This window comes from Amblyomma maculatum, chromosome 5, assembly GCF_055883805.1.
Source record: "Amblyomma maculatum isolate TAMU_Amacu chromosome 5, ASM5588380v1, whole genome shotgun sequence".
Lineage (NCBI taxonomy): Eukaryota > Metazoa > Arthropoda > Arachnida > Ixodida > Ixodidae > Amblyomma > Amblyomma maculatum.
This window is the reverse complement of record NC_139348.1, coordinates 140,721,383-140,748,365: the sequence shown is the minus strand read 5'-3', so window position 1 is coordinate 140,748,365 and position 26,983 is coordinate 140,721,383. Positions and strand designations below refer to the sequence as shown.

Here is a 26,983-nt window from a genome sequence, read left to right as displayed (position 1 = left end):
AACTCTTGGTCTTCCTCACAGGTTTCTCCTCGCCATTCACGCCTTTCTAACAAATAGAACATTCAGTGTGCGTGTCCATGGAAAGCCCTTTGGTCACTTCCCCTCAAACAGAGGAGTGCCCCAGGGCTCCGTTCTCGCCCCTACTTTATTTAATGTGGCCTTCATTCCACTTATTCGAGCCCTAGAGGCCATCCCTTCTATACGGGTGCTTGCGTATGCCGATGATATAACCTTATGGTGCTGTCACCCAGATACGTCTGTCCATCAGGCGGCCCTCCAGCATGCGCTGGATATATTGACATTTCGCCTCCCTCCTTTGGGCCTAACTCTTTCACATACAAAATCCTGTTTCATTCGAATTGGAAATAAAGCTGGCTTACGGAAAGCTCCCAATATAAATTTTATGATAGATAATACCCCAATTCCTCAGGTACAAACCGTTCGCATTCTTGGTCTTCTTCTACATTCCTCTGGGACTGGCACACCGTGGCTGACAGCCATCCGTAAGACCGCTCACGCTACTTTAGGTCTCATTCGTCGCATAGCTATATGCGCTCTGGCGGCGCGCGTGCTCACACGGCCCGCCAGCTTGTTCGCTCTGTACTCCAGCCACGTATAATATACCAGGCACAGTTTCAACGTCTCACCCGCAGACAGTGGGACTCCCTTGAGGCCATCAATCGTGAGGCTATGCGTGCAATAACGTACCTCCCCCGCCTAACACCCATACCAGTACTTCAGGAGTATGCCCAGCTAAATACGCCCACTGAACTCGTTGATCAGCGGACGGCAAACAGAGCTCGCAAACAGTCTTTACAATTACATCATTTAAAGACACTACCTCCATGGTCGTACTGCCAGCTCACGGACAATCGCCCCACTGCTTCCCCGTCGGTATCATCCGCACATCTGCCTGAAGGGTGCATATTATATACCGATGCATCACATACTGCAGAGCGAGGAGTTACTGCCGTGTATAGTCCCTCTCATCCGCATCTCAACACTCACGTGACATATACCGCGGATACGTGCACCCCTCTGGCACTGGAACTCCAAGCAATTTACAATGCTATACATTCCCTCCCACCAGTTCCTACATTCAATGCAGTTCATCTTTACACAGACTCTCTCACTGCCCTTAAACAGCTTAAGGCCGTTCGACGCACATTCCAAATAACACAGTCTATACATTTGCTATGTTCAAAGTACCCATGTCCTATTCGCATACACTGGATTCGCGGCCATGCTCGCGATCCTCATAACATACAAGCAGATGCTATGACGCATATAAACACATCAGCCGATCCACCACCTTCCCCTCTTCCCCCAGATCCGTTCCTGTCCCACGTTTCCGATTCGCAAGTTCTGCGCCACCGAACACGCGCTCTCATTCCTCCGTGTTCGCACCCTCTCCCCCGTAGTCTTACTCGGCAGGAGGAGGTGACAGTGCGCCGGATCCGGGCAGGGGCGGCTCTGACCCCATCTGTTCGACATCGATGGCGGGAAAAAGACCTACCAGTGACTGACAGGTGCCCTCACTGTGACACTCCACCTGACGTCTGCGATGTGCGCCACTTGTTGTGGACGTGTCCATCAACAACGCACATCAGGCAACGGATAATCATGAAGGTGGGCCTGCGGTGGAATCGCGATAGTGATTATGACAAATGGACAATGGACAATCGCTATACTGCCAACCTTCTCGAATTCATAAGCACAACTGGACTGCACTCCTTCTTTTAACTTTCTATCTCCTGCATCCCATTCCCCCTTTCTCAACTTATGCCTTGTGGCAAACTCTTCGAAAAAAAAAAAAAAAAAATCTCCCATCGCTCGATGTCTGTTAGTTGCCAATTGCGGGGTGGCTGGAGCTCAGAGCGCATGTAGAAGATGTGATGAAAGTCTGCTTTGGGTGCCCCGCAGAGGGTGCATACAGGGAAGAAAAGGCCGGGATGGATATGGGCAAGGTGTGCTGTAGATAGGAAGGCACAGGCCTGGAGCTGGCGCCAGGTCACCTGTTCGAGTTTAGATAGTGATTGGTGTGGGGGCGGATACTGGAGTCGTTGCTCCCTCGGTCGAGTAATTTCGTTATAGTTAACCGGGCGCTCGCGTGGACTATAGCTGGCCCTGCTCGGTTGATGTGCGCTCGAGCTGTGTTGTGGGCAGCTTCATTCTCAGGGTTTCCCTCATGAGCAGGTACACATAGGAGTTCAACTGATCTGGTCAGGGGTTGAATAGAATTGAGAATTTTGAAAGCAGGCGTGTGAATCCTGCCTCGTGCGAAATTGCGGATTGCTGTTTTTGAATTACGAAAGATTAGTGTGGCAGTGGTTGAGGAGATTGTAAAGACAATACCGGCTTCTTCTACCTCTAACGAGGATGCAGCTTTAATCGAACCAGAAACTATACAGGGTGAAGTGTGCTGGACACCACGCTCAAGGCATAGGCTTGATAAGTAGCACATTCTGCGGCGTTCATATAGACTGCACTGGTATCTGCGTCGTATTGTTTGTGGCGCCACGGCCGGAGCCGCGCCGTAAACTCGGAGGAAGAGCAACTGAGCAGCCGTGCTTGTTACGATCGTCGGTTGGCTGCATCTCACGATCCGGAGGACACTGCGTTGCGAGCTGAAAGTTTTCGAAGGAGAAGAGAAGGGGCTGAAGTAAAAAGAGCGGTGGAAATGCCAAAAAAACGTGAGGAGCGTCTTGCGAAAAGCCGCCATAACAAAAAAACAACAACAAAAAGCATCTGCCGAATAAACAACTTTACCATGTGTAACTATATGCTTCAACTATCGCTTCATACTAGGTTTAACAGAAGCTAAACCACAGATTTTTTTTTTCGGATATCTGTGAACGAAAGTTACAAGTGTCGTCGACAGATCTGCAACCCCCGTGTAGGATATAAGCGGATCATAGGTGCTTGGAGCCTCTGAATTCCCTGACCGACCCGAGTGTTGCAAGCGAAACGCGGGCGCTTGCCCCTAGACAAATAAACCTCTCAGCCATAGGGTGCCAGTACGGTAGCCCACATTTAGTTTCATGAGGTAAGCGCAATTAATATAATCATATCATCAACCTGTTTACACCCGATGCAGGGAGAAAGACCCCTCCCATTCACACGTTCCTGTGCCAGCTGCGGTCACTTGCTCCCTACAGGCTTCCATATCTATTTTGCCCACCTAGTTCGTTTCCTAGTATGTTGGGTGTATGCACACAGGAGCAGGCGGCCAAACACTCTTCTGATGAGGGAATGCATTCCCGACTGTCTAGTCTTATCGGCAGGCTGGTTTTAAGGCGAAAGCCTTTATTGCCTCATCGTTGTCGTCAGCAAGTGTCACGCTCTTGCGGCGGCTCTGATTGGTCAAGAAGGGATGACGTCATGGAGGTCTCGACCAATCACAGAGCACTACCACAGTATGCGCAAATGCGTGCTTTATATGGCCATATGCCAATAAAATGATCAATTACTAACTAATGACTAATTAACCAATTAAGAATTACGAAGTACTGATTACTAATCGCTAATTAATGACTAAGTACTTAATTACAAATTACTGCTTACTAATTAATTCTTAACTAATACGTGACATCCGCGTAACTAATTCATTAATTACTAATTATTGCCGCGCACTCGCTAAAGTCAACCACACAACAGTAAACGTAGAACAACTGCAAAGATACAAGGAGCGCGATGTCGTCGCTGCCAAGCAGAATTCACTGAATAAATGCACTCGCAGAATGTGAAAGAGTCGTAGTCGCTCGCTTTACTCGTAGCAGCATTCATCGCTACATGCGCAACAGTCGCGTAGCAGAATGCAGCACTCAGGCTTTCGCCTTTCATCACTTTGGTGGGAAAAGTGTCTTCGAATTATTTATTTTAATTCATTAGGCATATTTCCTGGCAGGAGGATTCGAACCACAGTCATTTTGCACGCGAACTAAATGCTTTACCTCTATGCCCACCGCTGCATCTGATATTTATGTAGCTGGTTGCAACTCAAGCAAGCAGCGAGCCAATGACACCGAATGGTTTTCAGCGTCTGTTGTGCGTCTGTCACCTTTCGGAGCGTATAGCGAACGTCATATATCGTACATACTGAACTGCGGCGCGTAAAAGCTACAGGGCGTGCGCCCTCTAGCGTGGCGTCAAAAACAAAAAAAAAAAAAAAAGAGAAAACTGCGCTTGAATCGTGAATGCAATTGGTGCTGACGGTTAAGCTCGAACAGAATGAAAAACGCTAAGATAGCCAGAAATGTAAGGCATAATAATTAGAACGTAACCATATGTTTTAGCTGCAATGTACACGCGTGACAAGAGTATTTAAGCAATGCGATCGCAATTGCACAGTGGTTAATGATAGAGCTGATGAGTGGTCTGCACTGTTACGAAAATGATATCGTCAAAGGGAAAAGCATCACACCGAACAGTAGCAAGCATCTGTACGCGCCGGCCACAGCGTCATCCTTTATACCGGCTATTCATTTATGCATTCAATTTCACTGTACTGAGCTTCGGTGGCGATGACACCGGTAAAAGCAGGAAGTGAACATCGCCGAGAAAAACACACAAAGCTCCAAATGCGCTTTTCAACCGCGCAGTCATCCAAAAAGCGCGACCCCGACTGCTCTTCGCAGCACCCCCGAGACAGCGAGCCGCCGAAGTCGGGACTGCACGTACGGTCAGTGTGTCAGCGCCGGAACGTTTCCATTGAGACGTAGGGGCGCGCGAGCGGGCCTGGCTACGAAAACCTTTCTCTCCCCCGCGTACACCACCTACCACGGATGCCATTCTTCCCCTCTCCACGCGGGGTGCGTGGTTCGGGCTCCGAGGCGCGCCACTCCGCGCACGTGCGGCTGAGTGCTGACGTCATGCGCGCTCTGGCGGCAGCAGGGGATCGATTCTAGGCGTCCGGCGGCGCCATGGCGTAGCGCATCGGCGATCCTCGCCGCGCGCGATGGCCGAGGTGAGCTTCACCAAGCGAGCAGCGGCCGAGCTCAGCCGCTGCTTCAACGGCCTGGCCGTGCGCGCCAAGGGAGGACTCCAGCACGACCAGTCCTCCGCCGCGCCCACAGCCGCCGGCAACGCCACGACCGCAGCCAGTAGACGCCGCGGAGGAGGTGGGGGAGGAACGGCAGCCTCGGCGGCCGGAGGAGCTGCCAGCCGCGGCGTCGCCGCCGCCAACGCGGCCACTGCCACTGCACCCGCCGCCACAGCGGCCACCAGCGCTCTCCGTGATGGCGTCGTGTCTTCAAACGCCGCGTTGTCGCGACCTCGAACGGCGGCCGAACTGCTGCATGACCCGGAGTTCTTGTCCCGCTTCTTCTCCCACTTCCGCGGTCGCGAGCGGTTGGCCCTGGCCCCCGTGTGTCGTGCGTGGCGGGACACCCTGTATGATCCAAAGCACTGGCGAGATATGGCGGCCGTGCTGCGTTGCCGCGAGCTGCGCAAGGAGTCGGTCGACACGCGTCGCCGCATACTCGAGTCCATGGAGCGCCGCGGCATGGACGCCGTGTGGCTGGTTGGAGCCTCGGACGAGGACCTCGCCGACGTCGTGTCCCTCGGCTTGGCACTGCTGGGCCGCGCTAGACTCGTGGCCTTGCGATGCTCGAGTGTTTCCGACCGCGGTCTGGAATCCCTGTTAACGGCCGCGCCGAGGCTCTCGGCGCTCGAGCTGTTCGGCTGCAACGAGCTCACGGACGCCGGCCTGTGGGCCGCTCTGCGGCCGACCGTTACCTCGCTTACGCTCGCCGACTGCATCAACGTGGCCGACGAAACACTGGCGGCGGTCGCCCAGCTGCTACCAGCGCTGCGCGAGCTCAATCTACAAGCATACCACGTGACCGACGCCTCGCTGGCCCACCTGGGTGGCAGCGGCCAGCACCAGCAACCGTCGCAGCTGGCCGTGCTACGCCTGCGCTCCTGCTGGGAGCTCACCAACCAGGGTCTGGTGCAGTTGGTACAGGCGGTGCCGCAGTTGCGCGAGCTCTCTCTATCGGGATGCACCAAGATCAGCGACGACGGCGTCGAGCTACTCGCCGAGAACCTGCGCCAGCTCAGGGTCCTGGACCTGTCCTGGTGTCCGCGCGTCACCGACGCCAGCCTCGAGTTCATCGCGTGCGACATGACGCAGCTACAACAGCTAACCCTGGACCGGTACGTCGTATCACGCATTCAATGCCAGACTTATCGTACCCATACTCAGAAAGTGGATGCTTGAGGAAAGGCACGTCAGGGCGAATGTTAAGGAGGGCACACGTAGCGCGTATCGAAACGAGCTGCTTGTAAAGTGCCTGACATTAAGGACTGCTTGTTTCGCGCAGGTGTATGCACATCACTGACATCGGCCTGGGCTACCTGTCGACGATCCCCAACCTGGCCGTTCTCTACCTGCGCTGGTGTTCGCAGATACGAGATTTTGGCCTCCAGCACCTCTGTACCATGAAGAGCCTGCGGATACTGTCACTGGCCGGTGAGTGGTACACGTCAATATATAGCGCAGAGCTGCACACATGCTTTCTTCAAGTTGCGCAGTCGAAATATGAGTGGCAATTAAGCGATTTTCCTACCCATCCAAAAAGGATGAGGTCATCATTTACTAGCTGAGGTCATGTGTTCCTAGTTTAGGTGACGAACCCCCAGCCCTGCAACCAGAATATTTGTTCGTACAAGATGAGCGTCCGTGTTCGTGCATGCGTGATCGACCTGCTTGCAGCAGCTGGCCGAGAGCTCAACCAAACATTTCTTTTCACAGACGTACGAACTGCTTTTCCAGCTCTTTCGCAAGTGATTCCGGCTGTTGCCAGGTGTATGCGGCGAAGTCTACGTCGCCAGCACGTGCCACTCACACATGGCGGGTCTGAAGGAAGCCGGACAGCCGTTTGTACCTGTTTACAAAACCGGCAGGGGCGGCAGTTCTTTCACTCTACACCGTTCACAAAACAAACAAAAACTAAACGATATAAGGAAAATTTTCGATATATCCGGTATTTCTACTGAGGCGGAAGTGATGATACAGTAACGGGATATGGTCATATCACGGTCCATAGAATGCGCGCAGGAACGCAATCTCCGCAGCGATGGCCAAGTGCTTGGTAAATGCACTGTGTACTCATCAAGTACAGAGTTAAAACCCCGTTAACGAGGGGGCGGCACATCGGTTTTCTATTGGGTATATACATTCCCCAGCTGGCCACGTGGCCGCACGTATGAAACGCTTGGGAATGGTTGCTGTATGTGGCGATAATGCTGTATTACTATTACTGCTTTATACCTTTCAAGAAATTATGTGTAACATATCATAGGCATTCACATTTCTTCATGGTCTGCTGCAAGCGGGAAGTGCTGGCCTCCATTTAAGACCTGCATTGTCTTATGGTGACGGTGACACATATACCGACACATATACCGTGTGCTGCAGTATAGTTCCTCGCAATCTTATCCATGTTACGTCAAAGATACTTTACACTAATCCTCTATCCCAATATTTACGTTACACTTGCTGGATTAACTATGCTACTTTTTTTAATCTTCAATATTGCAAGACCTCCGCGGTAAGCCCGTCTGTTTACGGCCGCAAATCGTTACCCTGTAGTACGCTCCACGATTTCCCAAGCAGGGAAGCCTAATGTGCGAACGTCTTTTGCCTGCAGCACTTCAGTGTCTTCTGGCAGTGCGGGCTATTTTTTTTTTATAACGTTTATATCGATTTACTTTAGGTGGCTTCCAATGTTCGCGACTCCCGTGCGATATACACAAGGTTGCGATTGATGGCAGCAATAAAAACAGCGCCAAAAGGAGCAATAAAAACGATACGATATAAACTAAATGTAGAAATCTACTCAGGCGACACTATAGAGATTCTGGCCAGGGCAAACGGTCCTCTAGCCCCGAGCACCTGTGCCTCTTCAGTGGCCAATTAATATGGCACATTGAAATACTCGTTCCTCAACCTCTGCACGCGAGTTGATTCCTTTTCCAGCGATCACACGTTGCTCGCTTGAAGACGGGATCCATGCCACGTGGATTCTAATGACCACTTTATCTGCAAGCAGCTGGCTCGCAACAAAATTTCTTCCAACTAGAAGTTCGAGAATATGTCACCACAGCCTAAACCCTACGATGAGTCCGAGGCTGATATCTCAGCAAACGAAGCGGTATAAACATCTTGATTGTGCCTTCTGTCTTCGCGAGGGATAAAGCGCAATAAGGAGTGCATACCGAATGCATTGCATGCGTCGAGGTTCACTCGCATGCCGTTATGAGGCGTGGTTCGGGGGCGATGTGATAGAATTAAATAGTTTTCATAAGTGTCGGTATCTCCCTGACCACGACTGATTGGTGGAAACGCCTGAGCGGAAGTGGAGCTGATATCCCGTTTCGATGTTTCCACCAAGCGGATGACTCGAGGTCAGGGGGATAATTCTGAAAACGATGCAAACTTGGAAAACGAATCTGGATGATTTGCTTCTTACTTTGTAGTGGAACATTTACACAACCTCTCAAGCTTTATATCTTAATTTGTAAAGCAAAGAGACTCGCTGTCCTCACCTTTCAGAACCTTTTTGTCCTTAGGGAAGTTGTAAGGGCTCCACTATATATACGAAAGAGAAGCAAACCATGTATCACGCCTGGTTTCTTCTTGCAAAGACAGTATCTATATAGCTGTGCCTGGTACCAGATACTTTATTTGCAGGGTGGTGGAACTCCAGCCTTGTGCTTTATACACCTTCCCCCATTTTTGAGCGCCAATTTCCGCCTCTCCATTAGCTGTCAACTACTGTTCCTTCTTTCAAGAGAACGGTTTGGTTCGATTTGTAGGGTTTAACGTGCCAAAGTGACTAAGGCTATGAGAGACGCAGTAGTTAAGGGCTCAGGAAGTTTAGACCACCCGGCGTTCTTTAACGTGCACTGACATCGTACAGCACACGGGCGGCTTGCTTTTTGCCTCCATTGAAAAAGGGCCGCCGCGGCCGGGATTCGACCCCGCATCCTTGGGTACAGCAGTCTAGCGCCATAACCACCGAGTCACCGCGGCGGGACCAATACTGCAGAACGAAGCAGTCGGCTGTGAAACCTATAGTTATCAGCGACTACGCAATGGCCATTAACATCGTTTTGCGTTTCCAGACGTGCCCCGCCGGGGTGGTGCAGTGGTAAGACGCCCGACTACTGTGCCGGAGTTCCCGGGTTCGAACCCGACCGCGGCGGCTGCGTTTCGATGGAGGCGAAACGAAGTGGCGTCCGTGTGCTGTGCGATGACAGCGCACGTTAAAGATCCCCAGGTGGTCGAAATTACTCCGTAGCCCTCCACTACGGCTCCTCTTTCTCTCTTTCCACTTTCATTCCCACCTCCCTCCCTTCCCTTACGGCGTGGTTCGGGTGTCCACAGAGCAAGTGTGACAGTTACTGCGCCTTTCCCTTCCTGTGAACCAATTTATTTATTATTTTCCAGACGCTTCGCACATCCGCTAGTTTCGGCAGGTAGCTGAAGGATATACGCCGGATGTCCGAAGGACTGCGAGGTGTATACAAGCTGGCAGTGTATGGGATTTCCTGCGATCGCCTGGTGATATCTGTGAGGCGGATGCAAACTGGTAGCATGTGGGATGTCCTGCAATCATCTGGTGCGATATTCAATATTTCGAAGTTGCAAAGAGACGATTACCCAAACAGCATATTACGTCCAGCGGACACCTTGAGGTAGTAGCTGGTTAAAGGTTTCATGGGAGTAAAACTAATATTCCGGGAATTTACTGAATCCTCTAAGTTAGTAAACGCGGTTAAGCAAGGTGAATGTTTTGGACAGGGCCGTTCATATATATACTACACCTTTAATTAATTAAGAACTATGTTACTGGCGCATTCCCGCCAGCAAAAACGATCTTATTTGCCTTTTTATCGCACTTGAATTGTTCCCCAGAAGTTTCGTGCATGTTCCGTGACATGCAAGTTCCGGACGTTTCTTTTTCCCATGGATGCCCGAAATTGGATTGGTCATTTATTGTACTGGCTAACTCAATGTTTACCGGAAATCCACAAGAAGAAAATCCGACCACTAAAGGGCATTTGTAGGGCATATATTTTGTCTATACCAATTCCATAATGCAGCTGATTACGCAATGACCCTTCGTGGGATCTGTACTGCAATGAAGCTGTTTCAGTATTGCCGGGCGCTCGATATGTCCCGCAAATGAAATATGCTTGATACTGCTTGAGTGCGATAAACGGAGGCAAGTTTTTGCGTCAGTCACACAAGCTTCGCATCGTAGCTCCCACAATATACAGCATCCGCGAGCCTATTTTCGCAAAGTCCAATCGGCAAGTTGCACGTTTGTTTCCGCTGTTGTGTCAACACAGGTCTGTTTAAAATTACATCGCGACATTGAGGTAAATAAAACAAAGCTAGGTGTGATGAAATGCATCAACACCTGAGGCTATTATACTGTCAGTTGTAGCGCAAAGATGCTCAAAGCAAAGCAAGCGAGCCCGTGACTCAAAGCTGAAGTCCGGCTCTGGACATTGAAGAAATGTCTCACGTGCATCTGCAGGAGAAAAAAATATTGAACTTAAAAATGGTCCGCAGAACGCCTAATCTGAACGTCTAGATCTTAATCGGACGTCCAACGAAGTTCTGGTGCCCACTGGGCGATCTTTCCCCCAACTTGCAGGAAATGGAAATCATTTCGATTAAGTTTCGAAAGCCACTTCGCAGATTGTGGTGGTTCATCACGGTCAACACTGTACAAGTAAGCGGTAGCCTGTCTGACCGTTATTTATACCGACACTTAAGTGGCCAGGTATGCGTTTAACGACTGCCACCTTAGGCGAACACATCTTCGCCACCGATACTGCTCCTTTTTAACGTGAAGGGTAACGGACCTCCCCCGACAAAATCCCTCTAGCTACAAATGGTGCTACAAGTCTGCGTCGAGACAAAAGGCGAGCGCACGCGCACACGCGACAGAACGGGCTTTTGTCCACGAGGAAAAGTCGCCACCACCGCGCTGATGCAGTTTACACCTCATCCGCCTTGGCTCCGAATAGAGCTCGTGCCTTCTCGCAGAGGAGCAGTCCAGATTATTCTTCAGGACGGGCCTTTTTCGTCTCTATGCCGTGAAGAAAAACAAATGCGCATTTTGTTGCCCGTGCACTCACTATAGTACATGAACGCTGTTATTCGGTTTAGCGTCACAGCCATAAACATCCAGTGTCGGCGCGAACGACAAATGGAAAGCCCGGTCGCAATGGACGCGCACTCTCCCACGGCCGTGGTAACGGATACGACGGAGACACGTCCTCGCCCCGCCGGGGTGGTGCAGTGGTAAGACGCCCGACTACTGTGCCGGAGTACCCGAGTTCGAACCCGACCTCGGCGGCTGCGTTTCGATGGAGGCGAAACGAAGAGGCGTCCGTGTGCTGTGCGATGTCAGCGCACGTTAAAGATCCCCAGGTGGTCGAAATTACTCCGAAGCCCTCCACTACGGCTCCTCTTCTCTGTACTTTCACTCCCACCTTCCTCCCTTCCCTTACGGCGCGGTTGCGGTGTCCACAGAAAACAAGTGAGACAGTTACCGCGCCTTTCCCTTCCTATAAATAAATCAGTCTAAATCTAAATCAGACACGTCCTCGCTTGCGTCTGTAATAGGTGTGCGGCCATTTAAGAACGGCATCAGCCACACATGAGAGAACTCGACAAAAATACAAGCGTTGGGGCTCCCACTCAGCGGAAAAGCCGGCGTCGGTCTGTCGACAAACCTGTCACGCATGTAACGTCGAATAAAATTAACTATAAATAAACATAAATAAAAGGACGGCGCATATCTCAACTGAAATTTGTAAAGTGACATTTCGTTGAAAAAGTCCACATTTTAGTACGGATTTGATGCAACCACCTTTCGCCAGCCGGGCATGTTGGCAGAAGTACGGGGGTGCTGTGCTACAAAAAATAGCGACTAAAATAGTGAAAGGCGAATGCCCGAGTGCCGCATTCTGCTACACAACTGGCACAAAGTAGTAATTAATTAATCATTAATTAGTCAATAAATTACTTAATTAGTCATCAATTGATACTTAGCAATTGCTCATCGACTGACATATGGCCATATAAGGAACGTATTTGCGCATACTGTGGTGGTGCTGTGATTGGTCGATACCTCTATGACGTCACCCCGCCTCGGCCAATCAGAACGCCGCAAAAGCGGGACACATTTTGTCCACGACAACATGAGCCATTAAGGCTTTCGCCTTAAAAACGGGGGGGGGGGGGGGGAGGACACTTGAGCTCCGTTTACGCGTATGACGCGAATGGGCCGCTTCAACACTTTCTTCTCGAACACAATGTTCTTTACTGCATGGGCTAGGTTGAAGCCGAGTTGAAGTATTCATTAGACTGAATCTCAGTAACATAATGTGGATAAAGAACAGTGACTGTGCGTGAGGAGAATTGTGCTACCCTTAAGTCGGAGCTCGTTTTTCTTTGTTGGAGGGAATAATTCTCGCACTCCCACTCTTCTCTCAGAGTTATGTTCCATCACCTAGCCCCGGACTAGCCTGAATTTAGAACATCTATATCATGAAAATTAAGTCACACAAACGAACAGCGCCTGTGCTGAACATTGTTAAGACACTTGTGAGAGCACAAGACGGTAAAGGACTCCTAGATCAGTAGGTTCGAATTTTACGACGGATCAACTTCTACTTTTGTGAACTATAGCTACGCGCCGATTTCGGAGCAAATTTCGAACCGCGGTAGGACAGAAAACCCTCATGCAGCAGAGCACGCTGTCCCTCGTGCTGTGACATAATCAGACATCCAGGAGTATACTTTCCTGCTAATACATATCCTCAATCCTGCAAACGATGTGCGACTGCTTAGAGCTGTCGTCAGAGACATGCAGCTAGGGTACTCAGCTTCGTCCTTGCGGCCACCATGACTACACGCGCATTCGCTCTCTTGCCTCTGACAAAGGCAACACAACCGGGAAGGCTCAGTACGCCAGTGCAACTAGGTACATTACTTTCATGAAAGAGTGCTTATATCCTGTAGCTGGACACACTCGGCTAGGCTCCCTGCAACACGTAGTTAAAGGCCTAGTTTAGTCCGCTGATTATTCTGCCGTCAAAACAATAGGGGAAGGGGGCGGCACGCTTTGCTTTTAAAATGTATGGCGCGATATCATTAATGGCTCCTGCGGCTCTTGCGCATACTCGTTCGCCTATATCGACTTTGCTTTAATATGTGCCCCTATATCATTTCGCACACACATCGCAAGCTACCCAGTTCTGAAACAAACAAAAAAAAATGGCACACAAATATATATAGAGCTTTCACGTGACGTCATTGCGGCTCTACTGGCAACCATGTGCCTGCGGTATACGTTGACGCCGGCATCGGTGAAATGTGAGCTCTGGTTGCACGGCTGGACGGCGTTGCAAAGCATTTCAGGTGTCAGACAAGCGAGCAGGGCGCAGCAGGGAGGAGTCTAGCTACTCCAATCTTACAGCGCCTCGCAGACCGGCGCCGACGCATCGGAAGCATTTTTAGAGCGTTCCTACGTTTCGCGTCGTCGTCGGCCTCGTAATCAGCCCTGCCCCCTCTTCTTCCGTGGCACTAACCAGTACTAACTAATGATTAACTATTTCTAATTAGTCATGAGTAATGAAAAATGACTATGACGGCATCACATGGTGACGTCTCGGCCATGACGTCATACCGGATGTGACATAATCAAGATGTCACATCTGCCCATGTCTAATAACCAGAAGTGATAATGACATCACATCCAGTCATGGCTTCGCAGGGCGTTCGATCTAGGGGTCCGTCCGCACCAGAGTAATAGAAGCAGTACAGCAGGCATCAGTGGCGTTTAAAATTGGTTGACAACAAAGAAAAGGCGCAGTATCTGTCACAATTCTGCGTGAACACTTTAACCGAGCTGTAAAGAAAAGGAGAAAGGTGGCAGTGAAAAAAAGAGAGAAAGAGGTACCGTAGTGTAAGGCTTCGGACGACCACAAAGCTTCCTTCATGACAGGCAATAACTGTTAATGGAGTTTCTAGAAGGAATATGTGTGAAACATTAAAAAAAAATTGTTTGTAATTGTACATACATGTCTTGCTCGAAATCTTTGCCTCAATCTATCGAAAAGGTGAAACAGCTAGCTGATGAGCTGCGCTCAAATTTCGCATTAGGAAGTAACGTAATCAGCGGAAAATGTTTTTTTTCTGCGCTTTTAGTTTCGAACTGCGCAAAGTTATGGCGACTGCTGCAACATGGCTGCCACAACTGCCTCCCTCGAAATCTGATAATGAATAGGGTTTATTGAGGCATTCAACCAAGCTGGACGTGCTTGCATGTGTGGCCTCAGAGTAGCGTGTCCGCCGATCAATTAAGTTCGGGACTGTGTCACCTGCCAGATTCATGCCCGTTATTTTTTACTCACATAAATGTATTAATCTTTGCCAGCTACCTTGCAACAGACCGTTTAGTTCTCCCCCCCTTCTTCTTCCCTCTGCGCAGGCTGCCCGCAGGTAACGGCGCGTGGCCTGTCCGGGCTGGTGCAGCTGCGACAGCTGCAGGAGCTCGAGCTCACCAACTGCCCTGGCGCCACGGATGAGCTCTTGACCTTCCTACGCGAGCAGCTGCCACACTGCCTCGTCGTCGACTGACTTCTCCGCTGGGCGGCGGCACCGGCAGAAGACGGCGGCGACAGCGGCGACCAGCAATAAGAACCCATGGTTGTGATGCCTGCCCTCTTCCCACCACCTCGAGCACCACATTACTACCTGCCCCGCATCCTCCAGCAGTCCCGCCGGCAGAAGCGTTAGAGAGATGTAGACAGAAAACTTCAACCCCAGCTTCGCCCGGCGGTGCGCCTGAAATGCCCGCCGCTGTCGCCTGCTTCCGCACAGCCTCGCTTCCAGGTCACCGCGAGGTACGGGTCACAAGCAGCTCCTGTAGACAACAGCATGGCTTCTTTCAGGCATGTATGGGGCTTGCAGGAGTGCCCCCTCCAGCAGTAGCAGTAGCTGCTACAATGTCTGCCCAGGGCTTTCGCCATTCGAGGATGCATCCGTGCTTTTGAAATTAAAAACTAGCTGCGCAGTGACTTGCCAGTGGGCTTGCTTGATGAGGTCCACATGAGGGCCATCTACGGACGCATGCCAACCTATGGTCCACGCATGGGGGACGTTTGAAGACGCAAGGCGTCGCTGCTGCTCACAGTGACGTCACACACCGTGGTGTGTGGCGGCGCACCTAGAGACTGTGGCGGTGGCACGAAGCAATGGGAGGCAAGGAAGAAGCATTCCCAGAAGCCTCAGCCACCAGGCCACCATCTCGACTGCCTGTTGCGCCAAGGCGGCGGGAACAATGCAAGTGCCGACGAGAGTTAGTCTGTTGTATTTGTGCGTTTGTCGTCTCGTACGTCGATGATGAAAACCCGTGCGCCACACACACTGCTGAGCCGACCATCAGCTCGTGTCCCGTGTGTGCAGTGTGCGCCAAGCGTGCATGTGCACGTGTGTGTACAGATGATGCCTTGTTTTTTCTTGTCTTCGCTCCTTGCACAGAAGTAGCCCCGCCCTGTCCGGCAAAGCAAGTCTTCCCTGTGTGATGAAAATAAAAGTGCTCTGCTGCGGGCTGGCCTTGCTAAGTCCACCACTTCAGCAGGCCCAGGCCAGACTCGCTGATGGAGCCCTGCAAGCACAAAAAGTGTGAAATGCTTGTTCATCTTTTCCAGTTCAGCGACGAACACTAATGTTCCAAGCGTGCAGTTACTATCAAGTCTAGAGAATACATCCTCAGCTCTTTCTTGAAAACCACCAGGAAAATTTGGTAACAAGAATACCTAACAAATGGAACATCACAGACTTCTCCTCCGCGGTTCGCTGGCCTTTCCTCTTTCTTTTTAAAACAGCCTTTCAAACTAGGTCGGACATGAGACTGAGTAATAAAGGCTAAATCATTATCACAACAGAGGAAGGAATACTTGCTGTCATAACCTGATTCGATGCAGAAGACTTCCTCTCACCATAGCAATTTACTCAACTGATGACTGTTGAACTGTTACTCAGGCTTTAAACTTTGCCTTAGGTACTGAAATGACAGGCTCACAGGAGTGAAAAGCAAGGCCTGCATTATGTTCTTGCGCTGACGACACTGTTTAAGTAAAGATATCTAGGACACATAAACCAATTGTATGTCTCACATTTCACGAAGATGTTCAGAATGCTTAGGCTGTTCAGGAGCTGCACTTATAGAGCAACCATATAACAAGGTTAACAAGCAAGAGCAGGGATTTCCCCAGGAGCTACAATAGAGGGATTGTAAATTTCTAGGGAAAAGAGGGCATACAGAGGCAGAGGAGAAGTTGAAGTGATTTTTGGTATTCATGATAAATAAAAAGTTGTTACAACTTAAGGAAGTGCTTTCAGAAAAATAAGGGGGCATGTAGGAAAACTGCTCGACACAAGGGAAGATAAAATGGTTACTTTAAGTTCAGCCAAGCACTACTATGCTGTTATAAACTTATGACAAGGTGACAGTAACACAAACCCCACATTGCACACATCATGTCACAGGCGAAACAGCTTTCCCTTCCCTTAAAATTTTGGCAAACACAGTAAATCACAACACAGCCCAAACCATACCCTTTGGCACTACTTATCAATGCAAAGTTTCTGCGTCAGTCTCGTAGAAAATCATGCAACATTAATGTAAGTACAAACTGTTTATGTAACAGCAGCACGCTCCCTTAAGGCGCATTCACACTGGAAAGTTGCAGGGGTTACGTGACGCAATTAGTCCAAACAAGTCACCAACAACCCGCCTGAGAGTGTTGTTTGCAACAGATTTACTGCGACGTGACTTCATCTCATGGAACTTCTCAGCTAATCCACGATACTGCAGGACATGATGTTTATCTCTGACTTCACCTTTTTGGTGGGAAAATGCAAGAGTACATATTTGCGTACGTACGGTTTGCTGCACACACAGTTCATGGCTACACATGTCAAGGAGTGAAAATGTTTCTACTCAATGGTTTTTTTTACTCATCGTCAGAATGGAGCTCGGAAATCAGATGATTTCATGAGGTGCTGCTTCGCGAGACCGCAAACAACTGCACATCCACCACCGCCACTTCTGTCTTTGTCGAACTAGAGTGTTTTTGGCTGCTAAACAGCAATGCACTTGTGCTCTTCGTCCTCGCTGAAATAACTGTAAATATCCATGCCTGAAGAGAGCCTGAACTGATTTACCACAAGTGCGGCAGCCACCAAAAGGGTCGGAAAGGCGCACAAGTTGGCTCTTCCATTAAATCGCGTGGAGCAAGCGACGTCGTGAAGCAAGTCACGCGCTGGTGTGGACACTTGGCGTCACTCAGCGCATGTTGCGGCTCGATGAAACGCATGTCATGCGACCTCCGTAACTTGCCAGTGTGAACACGCCTTAAGGAACAGTCTCATACAAAGAAGTTTACACCTACCGTGAGTGAGTAGGGCACATGGCGCTCTTCTGCATCCGGCTTTTCAGCGGCCTCAGGACCACCTGGCGAGGTGTCTACAAACGCCTCGCCCACCACTCGGAACCTTCAAGTGCACCAGGGAGATAAGACTATACAGTCACTGGTGCCGTTTACACGATGAAACAGAGCTACACGGTAGTCTCGTATACTGATTTCATACAGAATATTCCTGAAATACATTGAATCATTGGGCTAGCAATACCATAGTGTGAGAGTGCGCCTCTGGTTTTTCACATCAGTCAGGGCAAATTACTTCTTGTGAAGGCTGCAGATACCTCTATCTTTGCAAGGACTCAGCACTGATGCGTTTTTAGATGTGAAATCAGGCAGAGTTACTTTTGTGTTCCTTCATGGCAGTTATACTCTGCAGTGTACGTCCCTTGGTGCTGAAAACACCATGTGCCTTCTTTGGCTTCCTCTCAACCCTTATGAGCTCGCCTTCACGGCGCTCCTTAATTGCCTGTGACGTCTTTCCACTTTCTTGTTGTCATTGAGAGCAAGTGCATTTAAAGCTACCTAAAAAAGGAATTGGGGGACCGCTTAAGCTCGGATTTAAGGGTGTGACACGGCAGCATTACTGATTCCCATCTATGCTCATCTTTCTGACCCTCGTTTGCATATGTGCACTTTGCTACCCGCCCAATCATTAATCCCTTAATGTGTGTGTCTATTATCCCACATGTAGTCATTAGCTTGAGTCATAAGGTACCACATTACTTGAGAGACCATCTGACATAGATATAAAGCTCAGCATTCACTGCTCCACACGAATGCATCTGTGTGGCCTAGGGGTAGCGCATTTGACTTGGCACTGAATGGTCCTAGAGGGTGCCATTCCCATCTCGCTCTTGTATTTCGAAGGAGCTGCCCGAGATGGCAGATCCTGGCAACTTAGCCACGTCATGTGGTCTCGTGTTGTCTCGCAACCGAGCAATCAATTAGTTTTTGATCGCGTCACCTGCCAACTGCAACCTGTCAGACACATGCCAGTGATTTTTTGCTCATGATGCCAATGCCGGATTATCAGGTGAACGGTGCCTTTTAGATGGTGTCACGTTAAAATTCCATGCAGTGTTGTTTCTGTGCTAAGGACAATGAAAGTCAGTGAACTAGTAAATCACCATACTAACCGAATCTGTTCCCCCAGGTCCATGAACATGTCGTGCTTGCCATCTTCGCTCTCATACTGCCACACCCAAAGCTGTTCTGCTTCATCGCTGGTGGCTGTGTGTCAAGGCACATCCAATCACCGGCACATAAAGCGCCCAACTTAAACGACGGCCCCCATGAGCTGAAACTATGTAGTCGCACAAAACAGGGTAGCAGGAAAGTAGGAGAAAAATACTGATTACATAATGTGATAAAGTGATGAAAGGACCAAAAAAGCCTTCTGTAGCATGACAGCCATCATGCAGAACGATATCTACAAAGAGAAGTGCCACAGCTTAGAGATGGCAGCCACACTGGGTACAGCATTAACACAATGTGCCTATTAATATACCTGATGCGCCTGTTATGATACCTTTGGAGCCAAAGGCAATGTCGTGAGAAACATGGTCAGTCAATAGGATTGGATGGTGGTCATGTGATTCATACCAAGAATGACTTAACACTTAAAACAATACCCGAGACATGCACTGTAACTAATAAAACTTTCTCATAATCATGTGGAATTAAAACTATGTCACAGCTACAAGTACAGCAAATAGAAAAAAAAAAAACAAAAACAAAAACAATGCAAGAGACTGGGCAACTATGTGTCAGGCAGAGTTGGTACACCTGCAATATTTTGCTCAAAAAGCTTCAGAAAAACTTAGCTAAAGAGTTTTGCAAGCACTTTACTTGTGTTACAGAAATAAAAAGTGACTGCTCCAACTACAACGACAAATTTTACAGTTTTGCTGCTAATGCCAAAACCAAGCTTACAAGGACTAACAACAGACAAAGAAAACTCAAACTGAAACAAATCTACTCACCGTTTCAGACTAAATTTTGAGACTGTGTTCACACAAAATTATTTCAAAAGTTGCTAGAACAGGGCATTTGCCAGTGAGTACAACTTACTCCTCAGTTCACATATGCTGACTGGACAGTAGGTACACTAAGAAACACTTGCTGTGGTCTTCTGTGACCAAAAAAAGAATTAAAATAAGCAATCTGGGCAACTTATGGTTAAAGGATACAAGCGAGATGGGTGTTGGAGGCCATCAGGGGTGATGAGGATGTCGTCAAAGAATCCCATGGACACTACAACAGATCATCATAGGATTGGATATTAGTCAAGCCATTTCCTCAAACTAAAAACAGTTTTCCAAAATGAAACTCAAGCCCCGTAACTTCTGTCATTTTGCAAGCCTTTTTTGGAGCTGCTCAATGGTAGGAAAAACTGCAATGATAAAAGGACAGAGTTAAAGACAATGCATTTAACACATGCAGATTAGAGAATGCACAATTCCTATTTTTTCCCTCAAATCTCTCTGATGTATCAGCACCATAAGCATCTGCAATCATATGCAAATATGTGTAATACATATAACCTGATGGAATGAAATCATAAACATCAATTCAACATGGCCTTGAGATATTTTTTGAATGCCCATCTAATATTTAGGCCATGTACTGATGAGTATAATAAGCAAGAAATGAGATGCAAACAAGAGAATTGAAATGCCAGCATGAAAACAAAAACATTTCTCCTGGAGAGGAAATACAAGAGAGCTTGATTAATACTTGTCAATCTATGGACAGGCTATGGGCCTTTGAAGTGTTTTGATTCAACTGTTGTGCTACAACTGCCTCAATTGTGGCAAGTCGCCCGTTTCAAGCCGTATTAGCCTCGCACGACTTATGAACACACCCAGAGGGCTTCGGCTGAGTAGGGGGGAAACGTAACGCTACTGACGACCATGAGGTGTTGTGTGGCAGAAGAGAAGAAAGAAGAGCAGGAAAAGAGGCGGTGTTTTGGAGCTAGTAGGCTTCACCTTGTTCCTCTCCCATCTGCATTGTAAATAATCACCCCTTTACTATTTCATCGTAACAATATTACAGTGGACAGATGACAGAATTTAGCTGTAGTAACTGAACATCATAAATGACAGCATCCAATGGGAGCAGAGCGGCAAGGAAAGCATGCTGGGCAGATGCATCCAGTCATATGCTTACGGCGGCTTCATTATAGTTAGTTAGATATGCCATGTGATCATTTCATCCTGAAAATGATAGCTTCGAGCGAAAAGTTCGGTTAAAAAGTGGCAGCTTCCTGTAATCAATCTCTGATTTTTGAGCCATTGTGTATCAGCTTTACAGCCCCTGCACTACTTTGTTATGCATTTCTCTGACCTGGCGCTTGGTAACACTAAAAATTTTCAAAAGGTCGGTGGTAGGTCAGATGATAGCGGTGATTGAAGACGGTGCAACGATGACGGCACGATGGCCGGTGATCGGTATAGGTGTAGGACAAAGAGCCTCCAACATCTTCACCCACTAGTCCGGCAACATTTTACCAGTTAGTTTGGACAGTAAACTTTGGCCTCATAACCAAAGTGATTTGCTAAAGACCGAACACTTTAACAAGGCATTCAAGAATAAGACAGAAGAGGCCGATACTTGGTGCACTCTTCCCATTTCTTGGTTTGCAGCTTCTTTCAGAGCCTTCGTTAGTTGGCTGGGGCAGTCCTATTTTATGCTCTTGCCCAACTCCAATTGCAGTACATATCGGTAGATGCATGGAACTGAATGGGAGTTAAGGATCACCAGAGCTATACCAATGTGATCCTGCACTTCTGGGAAAACACATAATGCACAGTTTCACATACATTGTGCTGAAACCTGGGAAAGGAAAGCATTAACTAGCTGAGCAACACATATGTTTCAAATGCGGTTAATGTTAATGAAACACAGACTTGAACGGCCATCTGGTTTTAGTAGCAGAAAGGTCTGCGGCTTTTATCAACCTTAGAATACCTCCTTGAGGCTGCCTACAGTGGCTTGCAATGACATAGTTAAAGGAATCATCTTGAACATGTCCCTAAAACCTAAGACAATATCCCAAGGGAGTTATAAGCTGCATTTGTCCTCATCCCTCATCACATTCTGCATTACATTCAATGGTTTCCAGAAAAGGGAGAAACGAGCTGCCAGTGTTGTAGACGCCTTACCTAACAGTATGGCTCCATATTCTTATTGCTACCGTGATCGTAACCGCCACCCAAATTACGTCAATTGTGGGACAACAACGGTTGCTGCTAACCCTCTCTAATTATTCTCATCCGATGAACCTGTGGCCACCTTATTTCCACAGGATTTCTATTCTATCCTTCCACGTTGTCTTGCCATGCAGGCATGTTCGTATGGCTTGGTTGAAGAGAGTGGCGTCATTTCTACATCGGGTGGTCTTTCATATAATGTGGTAGATTACGACTGTATGCTAATGAGCATGTGGCACTCAAAACAAAAGTGAGTACTAAAGTTCTATGCACCTTATTTTCATTTCACCAAGCAAGCTACGTCCCTCAACATTTTTCTTTCCTCTCAATTCCACAAAAGTTTTGTAAAAGGGAAGCTGAAACTTATTTTCTTAGAATTGTACAAGCGTCATAGGTTTAAATATGCGAAGTTAATCAGTAAAGCAAGCGTTTTTTTCTTTCTCCACAGCCCTTTGAAACACAGTGCCAAAAACTATACATGTTTCTTTATTACGAAGCGTCTATTGTTGGATACAACCCAAGAAAGCAGCAATGAAATGCCCTTTAAAGAAAGCCTTCCAGCCTGTGGCATCAACCAGTTCTAGATTTTGTGGTTAATTCCACCTCACGAAGGAACCTACCAGTCCCCAATGATTTCAAGCTTGGGGACCGGGAGCAATTTCGTGAGAAGTGGTCAAACCTGTGGTTAATCCCAAGTGCGCAATCACTGGTGGCTGGCAGGTTTGTCCGTGAAATGAGATTAGCCGCAGCATCACGACAGCTGGTCAATATAGAAGGTTGGAGGGCCTCCTTTAAAAGTCATTGACTACCACATTTTATTTTTAGTTATATCAGAGTATAGCACTGCATTCATGAAATCAGTGATGATAGATGCATTAGAAATCCCAGCGGGACTAAATAACACGGTTATTTCATGTCTACAAAAAATAACTACTTCCCCGATTGAAGACATAAAGGAGGACATTGCGAAGAAGGTCTTGTGTGGCCAGGAAATACTGTCGGGCATTGCTGTCTTTCTTTTATAACGTGGTGCAACTTGTTACTAAAAAAAAAAAAAAAAAAAAAAAAAGAAAGCAAGCTGATATCTTGCAGCAAAAACACTTTTAAATAAAAGGAAAATAATTATGGGACCATGATCATGTTTAATAAAGTGTAATGCTTTAATGCTTTTGAGCCCATAGGTTGTCAGGTATTTGGGTTGTGAGGCGAACATGCTACCAATAGGCCCTGAAGGCTTGTTGGTTCAGGCCTGTTAAAAGAGGATCTAGTAAATTTGCTGTGGTCTTGACTTAGTGACATTTCTAGAAGACATGTATTGACATTAACTGTAAGTAAGAGCACGCTAATTACGAGTTAGTAAATACACACAAAGGAGAGCTGATATCAAAAGCAAACGCCGCTGTAAATAACAAAGAAGAAAGAAAGAAAAAAATGTAGAGACCAAAGCAAGCTGTTGTGTGAGGCAGTTTCATCATAAGCAGGTAAGAGCGAATGATAAACAGGAAAGGCAATGCGAGGTCCATTAATGACATCATATTCCGCTTTTAAGGTGGAGCTCAAGCGTCTTCCAGCTCCTCTTTTCCAAATGTAAGCCTCTGAAGAAACTGGCTCAAAGAGTGTGCCTGTCAGTGTAAATATAGGCAGAGGGAAGCTGCTTATTGGCTGGCAATCACAGTTCGTTGCATAGCCTGTGCAATTCACCGCTGTGAATATACTGTTAAGCTGGCAGTAAAGGGTTCATAAACCAGAGGTAGAGTGAGATAGCAAAAAGTAAAAGTCCACTATGTTACAGTATAGCTATGGGTGGAGCACAGCAATTAAGGATCTCTTACAGTTAGTGTACATATGTAGCTTGGAATGTGTGACAACAGCGTAAAACCCTTGGTGACAGAATAAAGCAGCTTTTCATGTAAAAAAAGACTAGACTGGTACAAATCACATGTGAACACTGTTTCCAGGATGGGTTTCAACACATTTGGAAACTATGATAGAAGGTACTCCAAGATGAATTTAACAAATCTAGATTACACCAATTTTTTAGTTAGAAAAACAAACTAACAAAAAAAAAAGACTACTTTGAATTGCTCGCATACAGAAGCAAGTGTTCTTAACTTTGCAAAATTGTCTAATTATTTTAAAATAACCCCAACATCAGAGCAGCGATTTCAGATGCCTTGCATTTTTAACTGAGTGAGGATTTATTACACAGACCCAGTGTACATTATAATGCTTACCTGTTTTTGTAATAACTACATCACATCTGCAGCTTATGCGCTACTGGAAATAAAAGCACACTCACACCGCTTTCGCAGAAAGCAGAGGCACCCTGAGCAGCCTTCCAAGTTTGCCGCTTTACACTGATCACCTTCTTGCTCAAGTGACTCCCAACTTCACCATAAGATTACAACCTTGATTTAAATGCATATTTTACTCTTTAGGCATCTCATTAAGGATGTGTCACAAGACACTGTGTGTGTTTCTGGAGGCACAGAAGCTCATAACATGGAGCATGGAGAGCAGCCATGGAGAAAGAATTCATGGACCTACAGCAGCAACATTGTTTTGTGTATGTCCATGGGTGCATCCTGACTTGAGATATACACTTTCATAATATGAAAAGGCCAAACTTTTTCTCGAGTCTGAAAAGGGAAATGCTCATTCCCTAAAATGACAGTAACCAAATTGCCAGTGCATTATGCTGCCGTAATATGCAATTTGATGTATTTTCACATTAGTTGCTATTAGAGCACAAGTGTGTCAGAATCGATTGTATTTTGAAAAGTAGCTCAATCTTAATGATATACACAGCTGTCACTACGACCCCATTACCAACATAATTCTCTTTCTCTAGCATGCATAGCATCAGCATGTACAGTCTTTGTCAAAAATATACAGCCCAAAGGTTTTGCTTCTATGCCTCGTAACGAGGCTCTTTAAGCATACGCAGCGCTTGAAATCATGTAGACGAAAAATCTAGTTCTCACAATTTTCTATGATCAACTTCATATACCAGTGTTGCTTCCAGGAGCCCAGTTAGAGTTCTTAGAAGTGCTGTATATTTTTGACAAAGATTGTACATCTGCGACAACATCTGTTTAGCAAGAGACATCCATGGGTGATGATACAAGCTGCAATTCAAAGGACAAGTGTTGAGTGCCCACAGCTCACCATAAACTCCCTCTTGGCTGCAGCTGCGGATCTTGCCGACCAAGACCTCATCCATGAATGGCCGGAAGACGACGTAGCGGAATTGCACTGAGCAGACATGAGCATTTATGCAGTCCATTAGGCACGCACCAATGTTAGCTTTTTGTGCATATACGTGTGACTGATCGCGAGGCAATCAATAATGTGAATCTAGGCAAGCGTTAGCACAACTTCCTTTCAGGCCACTTCGCATCAGGCACGTCAGTTCTCAATTTTAATGCTACGACCACTGCTTGTTAGGTAAGTCCATGCGATCCAAGCATATTGGAAGGTTGCGTACAGCAATGATAATGTTTTACAAAGAAAGGAGAAGAGCAATTGTTACATGATGATAGCAATGCTAATGCTTTACAAAGAAAGGAGAGAATCAATTGTTGCATGATGATAGCAATGCTAATGTTTTACAAAGAAAGAATGGGAGCAATTGTTGCACTCTCAGTAGACAACCAAAACGCGCTGTGAAGGAAGGGATGAAGAAGAAAAAGAACGGCGAGAGAAATAGGCGCCCGAGTGGAGGGCTCCGGATTAATAGACCGGCTAGGGTTCTTCTATATGCACTGCCAAATTGCTAATCAGCGACAGTTGTTGCATAAGTGCGTCCTTCGCGCACTATACGCAAAAAATTAAATAAGTCATAACAGCACAAGCAGGAGCAAAGCCAACTCACCAGTCGTGTGAAAAGAGCCGTCTCCGGGAAGGATCTTGGAGTCCTCGATGCGCGTGATGTCGAAGAGCGCAATACACAGGCCCACGTTGATCACCACCTGGATAGTAGGGGCACAGAGCACATGGAGTTGTGATGGCTCTGGCCGAGACATTGCCTGAGCAATCGAAAGCTGTCTTACTTGCCTTGTTTGCTAGACGCCGGTTCAGTTGTTCCACGATAGCGTCGTTGGGGTTCAGCCGGAACAACCACGGCGGGATCCGTATGCTGTCCGACATTTCGCTGATGACGAACATCGCGCCGTTGTACCGCGTGCTCCACACAAGCGCGGCGCGATACCGCTCTACTGTGTGAGCGATGGTGTGAGTTAACCCTCAGACATTTGGTGTGCACAACAGTACCCGCTGAAAATACGGACAAGCGAGAAGGTAGGTAGTAGCAAAATTTTCAACAACGGCCGACAAAACGCAAATATGAAGGCTGAAAAACGCCAGCTGCTGCCCGAGAACAGCGACTGAAACAGAAACGAAACCACAGCGGGCCAAAGCCGCCCATAACCATAGCAGCCAAGGGCCAAAGCCGTTCGCAGACGACAGAAAAAAAAAAAAAAAAAGCGGTGACACCGTTACTCCAGTTACGCCTAGACACAAAGCTTTAAACAATCGTTACGGTTGTTGAAAAAAAAAATACTGCATCAAAACATGACTCCTCTTTCCTTCGGCTCCCTTCCCATACCACGCAACTAGCCAAAAACAACCGTTATGAGGTGAATCCATATCCAGCATGGTTAATAACATGGCGGCGTTGCAACGGTTAGGCGCTGCGATCCGTCCGATGTTTCCGGCGTGGTGCCGGTCCTACAAGAGTGACATTAGCCTGGACAAGCTGTACCCCGCTAGCGGCGATGCCCAGCCACCGATCGAGGGAGGCATAACAATGACGGATGTGCAGGTGTTCGACAACGACCCGTCGAACCCATATCGAGTGGAGATACACGTGCATTTGGACTCCGCACAGTGGATCTCGGCGGAGGCCAAGAATAGGCTGCGTTCGGAGTGCAAGCCGTACATCAACTGTGAAGGACACTTGGTTATCGGGTCCGACAAGACCCGCAAGAAGACCGTCAACCTAGCGGACTGCCTGGACATATTGCGCTGCATGGTGCGTGAAGTGTCGCGCCCGCCGCCCGAGAACATCCCCGAGAATAGGTTCACCCTTCGTGCTAAACACGAAAGACTTGCCGCGGCTCGTTTACGTGTCCCCAAAGCGTCAGTGATGGAGAGCAGCGGATCACCATAGTTTTTGTTAGTCAATAAAAGTCATTAGTAGGAACGTTCTTGCTCCGTTCTTGCTAACCATAGCACGCACACCATAGAGTTTC

The 26,983-nt window shown here is 47.8% G+C and overlaps 3 protein-coding genes across 3 annotated transcripts; 2 read left to right on the top strand and 1 right to left on the bottom strand.

The window, feature by feature from the left end:
- The first annotated feature begins 4,907 nt into the window (after positions 1 to 4,907).
- Positions 4,908 to 14,759, top strand: LOC146189759 (uncharacterized). The gene is made up of 3 exons (XM_084604522.1): positions 4,908 to 6,156; positions 6,324 to 6,472; positions 14,520 to 14,759. The coding sequence occupies exons 1-3, from the start codon at positions 4,958 to 4,960 to the stop codon at positions 14,666 to 14,668; spliced, it is 1,497 nt and encodes a 498-aa protein (XP_084460648.1). The 5' UTR covers positions 4,908 to 4,957; the 3' UTR covers positions 14,669 to 14,759.
- Positions 14,760 to 15,371: 612 nt separating this feature from the next.
- Polr3H (RNA polymerase III subunit H) lies at positions 15,372 to 26,176 on the bottom strand. The gene is made up of 7 exons (XM_084604519.1): positions 25,788 to 26,176; positions 25,606 to 25,702; positions 24,900 to 24,986; positions 19,710 to 19,773; positions 18,657 to 18,743; positions 17,488 to 17,590; positions 15,372 to 15,698 (listed from the first exon to the last, which is right to left on the bottom strand). Exons 1-7 carry the CDS (start codon positions 25,896 to 25,898, stop codon positions 15,651 to 15,653), a joined length of 597 nt encoding a protein of 198 aa, XP_084460645.1. The 5' UTR covers positions 25,899 to 26,176; the 3' UTR covers positions 15,372 to 15,650.
- A 194-nt stretch (positions 26,177 to 26,370) lies between these two features.
- Positions 26,371 to 26,934, top strand: LOC146189757 (large ribosomal subunit protein mL62-like). Its single transcript, XM_084604521.1, has one exon. It carries the CDS (start codon positions 26,386 to 26,388, stop codon positions 26,899 to 26,901), a length of 516 nt encoding a protein of 171 aa, XP_084460647.1. The 5' UTR covers positions 26,371 to 26,385; the 3' UTR covers positions 26,902 to 26,934.
- The last annotated feature ends 49 nt before the right edge of the window (positions 26,935 to 26,983 follow it).